This window comes from Chrysochloris asiatica, unplaced genomic scaffold (assembly GCF_000296735.1).
Source record: "Chrysochloris asiatica unplaced genomic scaffold, ChrAsi1.0 scaffold00683, whole genome shotgun sequence".
NCBI lineage: Eukaryota > Metazoa > Chordata > Mammalia > Afrosoricida > Chrysochloridae > Chrysochloris > Chrysochloris asiatica.
The window spans coordinates 86,240-92,429 of record NW_006409201.1 but is presented as its reverse complement, the minus strand read 5'-3'; the positions used below and the strand labels follow the sequence as shown (position 1 = coordinate 92,429).

The window sequence follows — 6,190 nt, the reverse complement described above, 5'->3', positions numbered from 1 at the left end:
AAACCTCCATAGATTTCAAATCTCTGTGAACACTATACATCAGTGTTATTTTAGGTCTATTGTGCTAGTTAATAAAATTGGTAAGCCCCTTTTTGGTCTGGCTGTGATCAACATATTTTCCCATTTAAATAATAATAATTGCTTCCTTGCTATATACCATTTTGGTTTCTAAAATTTCTTAAATGCTCTACTTTTGTATACTATGGGAAACCTGTAATCCCATAACTCGATATACCAATTTATCCCTTAAATGTATGAAGCTTTTGTTCCTTCTGCTTGGATACTCACATCTTTTCCTATGTCTTATAATCCCAGGGAGACTGCACCATATTAGCAGACATGGACAATACCACCATCATCACAGAATTTATCCTTATGGACATTTCAAGTTCTAGGAAACTCCAAGTCTTGCAGGGTCTTTTGTTCCTAGTAATTTATCTGGGATCTCTGACTGGAAATGTACTCACTGTTACCGTTATTGCTATAGATCCACATCTTCACTTTCCAATGTACTTCTTTATAGCCAATTTATCATTTGTAGATGTTTGCTATATCTCAGTTACTGTTCCCAAATCAATTATAAATTCTTTAACAGGCAAGAAATTAATTTCTCTCCCAGCATGTGCTGCTCAGATTTTCCTGATTCTTTCCTTTGGAATCACAGAGCTGGCCTTTCTTGTTGTGATGTCCTATGATCGCTATGTTGCCATCTGTCACCCATTGCACTATGGGCTCATTGCCACTCCACGTATGTGTGCACAAGCAGTAGGGGGATCCTGGGCCAGTGGGCTGGTCTATTCAGCCATCCATACAGGGAGCATATTCAGACTTCCATTCACAGAGTCCAATGTGATCCATCAATATTTCTGCGATATTCCTCAAATTTTGAGAATTTCATCCTCTTATGTGAAGTTTTCTGAGTATGTTCTGATTGCTGTTAGCTCAAATATAATTTTAGTATGTCTTATCATTTTATTTATGTCGTATGTTAATATATTTTCAACTGTGCTTAATATGTGCTCTGCAGAAGCCCGTAAAAAAGCCTTATCTACCTGTACCCCACAACTGGTGATACTCATTCTATTTGTAATTTCTGCACTGATTGCTGCCTTAGGTCCCCTCTCAAATAAGGCATCTCTTAAAAATCTTCTCATTGCCATGTTCTACACCATGGTTCCCCCATTCATAAACCCCATCATCTTCAGTCTGCGGAATAGGGATATTAACATTGCTCTTAGAAGAATGTTCAACAGGTATTTTCATTTCTCTGTCAGAACTTTTCTTGATTAAAATAAAATTTAAAACAAAAAACTTTAAAGAGATTTAGTTTTATACAATACAAACTTAAAAAGACAAAAATTATACAAAGTTCACTCTTTGCATAAAAAAGGAAACTAATTGACCTAATATTTATACTTGATCTTATACAAAGGGCCAGTAAGTGATTGACCTAATATTTAAATATGAGTATTATAAACAAACATTTCCATTGATTCATTAGATTAATGTATTACTAATGCTAATATCCATGTCTTGAGATACATTTCAATTGTTTTCTAAACAAAACTAGTTATAGATTTATTTATGGGTATAATTATTACCATTTTTGTATTTTATTGTTACTGATGCTGTTCAGTGTCATCAATTTGATTCCAACTCATAGAAACCCTATTTAGGGATTCTGAGAAGTGGCTGGTTAATTTGAACTACCAACCTTGCTGTTCAAACCTATCTTGCAGTCCAGTGCTTATCCTAAAGCAATATACCATGACCCCATTTTTATATATAAGCAACAACATATTTTAGTAATTAAAAAACATTGGCATTGGTGTTTGAAAAGCTGAAATATAATCACTGGTGTATGTCCACATTTCTCCACCTACCCCTTGTATCCCTTATTCTAACATGTGTACAGCATTTGCAATTTTCTTTCATAGTTTTTATTGTACAAATGTCTAAAATGCATTAGTTGTGACTTTATTTTTATAGCTGTGTCTGTGTATAGGTATTTACATGTGCAACAATGTATTTAATGTCTATGTCTCTACATAACAAAAATATTCCAAGGATAAAATGTTGATAAATTGTCACATATATGGCAAGAAATGAACATATTTTGGTTAATATCTGTATTTTCTTAGTAAATTCTTAGTGAACTCACAAACAGTTCTGGTTTTCTTAGGCCTGAGAATTTTTGTTGATACTTGACATGTAATAAAAAAAAAAAAAAAAAAAAGAATCTCAAAGTTTCAGTCTTCAGCATGGGCACTTAACAGTAATCTACAGTTTTCACCAGACAAATATTAAAATATTCCATTGAAATATAATAAACCAGAGTATGGAACTATAGGAAAGAAGGAAGGTTGGAGTGAAATGAGAACTCAGTTATGTGAATAACTTTCAGTGTCACGAAACAAATGTTTCAATCACAAAACAAGGCCACTCCTTGGAAATCCTGTACGGGATTACTGTGGCTCAAAACCACTGGACAACACTTAGCAACAATAACATCTTACTCAAGATTGCAACATAATAGAGTGAACAGTTTTGTGGCAACTACTTATCAAATACAATGCATTCAATAAAACTTAACAAAAACAAACTCGAATGATAAGTATAGTGGTGGTAGTGATGTGCTGTGGAGTCCGTTGGTGCTGTGGAGTCTGTTCTGATTCATAGTGACCCTGGATAGGGCTTCAGAGGCTGTAAATCTTTAGGGAAGCTGATTCATCTTTCTCCTACGGAATGTCTGGTAGTTTGGAACTGCTGACTTTGAGGTTAGCAGCCCAATTCACGACTACTAAACTACCAAAGCTTCTTAAGCACATGTACAGAAAACTAAAACATTTTAAAGAGGACTTTGTACATAGACATGTGTAGGCTAATACTGTGCAACATGTGGAACAAATAATAGCTGATTCCATTCCATCAGTTAAAAATCCAAGTCATAGTGAGCATATGAGAGCACAGCAGAACTGTCCCAAAGTTATAGTCTTTATTGTTGCTTTCTACCACATCGTGCCCCCTAAAGGCAGGTAGTGGGTTAAAACCTCCTTCATTGTGGTTTGCAGTTCAGCAATTAATCACTTTACCATCAGGGCTCCTTAGAAAACCAGCCCACTGCAATTGATTCTATAGGACACAGTAGAAGTTCTCTTTAGGGTTTCTGCAGTTGTAGATCTGTATGGCAGCAAAAAACAAACAAACAAAAACAAAGCCTTCATCTTTCTCCCGTGGGGTGGTTGCTAGGTTGTTGAGTTTGAACTAATCTTGTATTTAGCAGCCCAGCCCATTGCTTAACCGACTGTACCACACAGGGTCCTAATATATGAATACATATTGAAAAATAAACAGAGAGACTTTAAGAGAGAATGGGATATAATTACCTTCAAATTATTGTTATTGTTGCTAAGTTGTTCTTGTTAAATGCCATCAAGTCAGTACTGACTCATAGCGACGCTGTGCAAAACAGACTAAAACACTGCCCAATCCTGTGCCAACCTCAAAATTGTTGGTATGTTTGAGCCCATTGCTGCTGCCACTGTGCCAATCCAGCTCATTGGGAGTTTTCCTTTTTTTCTCAGTCCCTCCACTTTACTAAACATGATACACTTCTCCAAGGATTGGTCCCTACTGACAATATGTCTGTCTGAACTTTGAGAGACGAAGTCTGGCCATTAGGGTTTCCAAGAAGCATTCTGGCAGTACTTCGTGCAACACAGATTGGTTTGATCTTTTATCAGCCTGTGGTACTTTCAGTATTCTCCTCTAAAACCATATCTTAAATGCATTAATTCTTCTCTGGTTTTCCTTATTCACTATCTAACTTTCACATACATATAAAGTTACTGAAAATACCATGTTTTTTGTCAGGAAAACCGTAGTCTGACATTTCTGCTCTTAAACATTTTTAAATAGTCTTGTACAGCAGATTTGCCTAATGTAATAAATAGTTTAATTTCTTGACTGTTGCTTCCATGAGTGTTAATAGTTGATCCAAGCAAAATGAAATCATTGATAAATTCAATCTTTTTCATATAGATGTTTTTTTTATTGATCCAGGGATGAGGATTTTTTTCTTCTTAACATGGAGGTGCAAGACATACCTAAGGCTGTGGTCTCTGATCTTCACCTGTAAGTATTTTAAATCCTCTTCATTAGCAAAAAAAAACAAAAAAAAAACAGGTTGTATCATCTGCATATGGCAGGTTGTTAATGAGTATTTCTTTAATCTTGATGCCACATTTTTATCAAATAATTCAGTTTCCTATTCTGTGCTTAGCATACAGACTGAATAAGTATGTTGAAAGAATACAACCCTGGCACACAACTTTCCTAATTTTAAACTATTCAGTACTCCCTTGCTTTATTTTATGTAAAAGACAGTGATTTACAAATGTTGTTTGGTATTCTTAAGTAGAAGACCTGGTATGTTACCATAGGATAAGCACTGGACTTCTAACCACAAGGTCAGCTATTCAAACTCAGAAGCCACTCCTCAGAAACACTATATAGTGTAGCTATGAGTCGGAAATGAATTGATGGTACTTAACTGTTGCAGACCGTGTAAGCCTGGTCAGAGGTTCAAGGCCCTATAGGCCCGAGTGTTACAGGTCGCAGGCTCTGAGGAACAGATCTAGTCACCTGGCAGTTAATAACAAATTATTTTTCATCTTAGTGTCCAGTTATATTTTATTAATTGCAGACATGAAGCCCTTGATATACACAGATAAATGTAATATTTTCCTAAAAGTCAAGACTGTAAAATTCCAAACAGGCAAAGTTCTTCCATCAGAGAATTCATTCAAGGTAAATTGGGTGGCTCCCTGGTCTGTTCCAAGGACAATAGGAATGCTCTCCCTAAAGTGTTTCCAGGTGCTGCCTATTCACCCAGGCGCCTCTTTTCCTGAAGAACCTGGGCTGGGCAGCCAACACAATGGGAATCCTCCCAATCCTCCCTTTCCTCCCTCCATTTGAGGCTAGGTGCTAAAAGGTATGTTAATTAACCTTGAGAAACCAAGTTGCGGTTGTGAGATTCGAACCTGCAAAGTATGATGTAAAGTTGCCTGAATGTCTGGAAAAGTAAGATTGACAGCTGCACTTTGTCTTAGTCCCCTCCTAGCTTTGTGTAAAGTACCTCCCCTAAATAAAAGGAAGGCTCAGAACGAATCCAGGTGCATTACGACTGGCAAGGCATGCATTACAGCATGCAGGGAGCACAGTCCAGCCTTGCAACCATACTGCCTGTTTAGCTAAGATGTTTACTATGCAGGATATTACGTGGCTGAGATGTTTGCAACGCAGGATCTGCCTGATGCCAGTCCAGCATTCACTCTGGTTTTGGAGTGCCTCTTTGTCTCTCTCTTTGCGTCTGTGTGTCTCTTTTGCTATCTCTATCGCCGAACCCCTATGTCGAGGCCAGTCCCCGGCACTTAACAACAATAACAGGTGCCATCAAGTTGGTACTTGTTCATAGCGACCCTATGCACAACAGAATGAAACACTGCCTGGTCTTGGGCTAGCATCACAATTGTTGCCATATTTGAGCCTGTTGATGATACCACTTTGTCAATCCATCTCACTGGGTGTCTTCCTGTTTTTCTCTGACCCTCCACCTTGCAAAACACTATATCCTTCTCCAGTGGCTGGTCCCTCCTGACAATATGTCCGAAGTATGAGAGACAAAGTTTGACCATCCTGGCCTCAAAGGAGCACTTTGGCTACACTTCTTCTAACAAAGATCTGTTGGTTCTTTTGACAGTCCATGGCACTTTCAGTATTCTCCTCCAACACCACAACTCAAATGCATCAATTCTTCAATGGTCTTCCTTACTTACTATCCAGCTTTTGCATGCAAATGTGGTTATTGAAAATACCATGGGTCAGGTGCACCTTAGTCCTCCAACTGACATCTTTGTTCTTTAACACTTTAAATAGATATTTTGCAGCAGATTTGCCTAATGCAATACATTGTTTGATTTCTTGACTGCTGTTTCCATGAGTGTTGATAGTTGATTCAAGGAGAATAAAGTGCTTGAAGACTTCAATATTTTCTCCATTGTTAATAATGTTGTTTATTGGTCCAGTGGTGAGGACTTTTGTTTCCTTTACATTGAGACTCAATTCATACTGAAGGCTGTGGTCCTTGACATTCATCAGTAAGTATTTTAAGTCATCTTCTCAGATTTCT

The 6,190-nt window shown here is 37.3% G+C and overlaps 1 protein-coding gene across 1 annotated transcript in view; it reads left to right on the top strand.

Annotated features, from left to right (window-relative positions):
• The first annotated feature begins 339 nt into the window (after positions 1 to 339).
• The window catches only part of LOC102828793 (olfactory receptor 14I1-like), a 7,932-nt gene continuing 2,081 nt past the window's right edge, over positions 340 to 6,190 (top strand). Inside the window, exon 1 of the mRNA XM_006877937.1 lies at positions 340 to 1,253. Coding sequence (XP_006877999.1) covers positions 340 to 1,253 — 914 coding nt within the window. The remainder of the gene's footprint in view (positions 1,254 to 6,190) is intronic.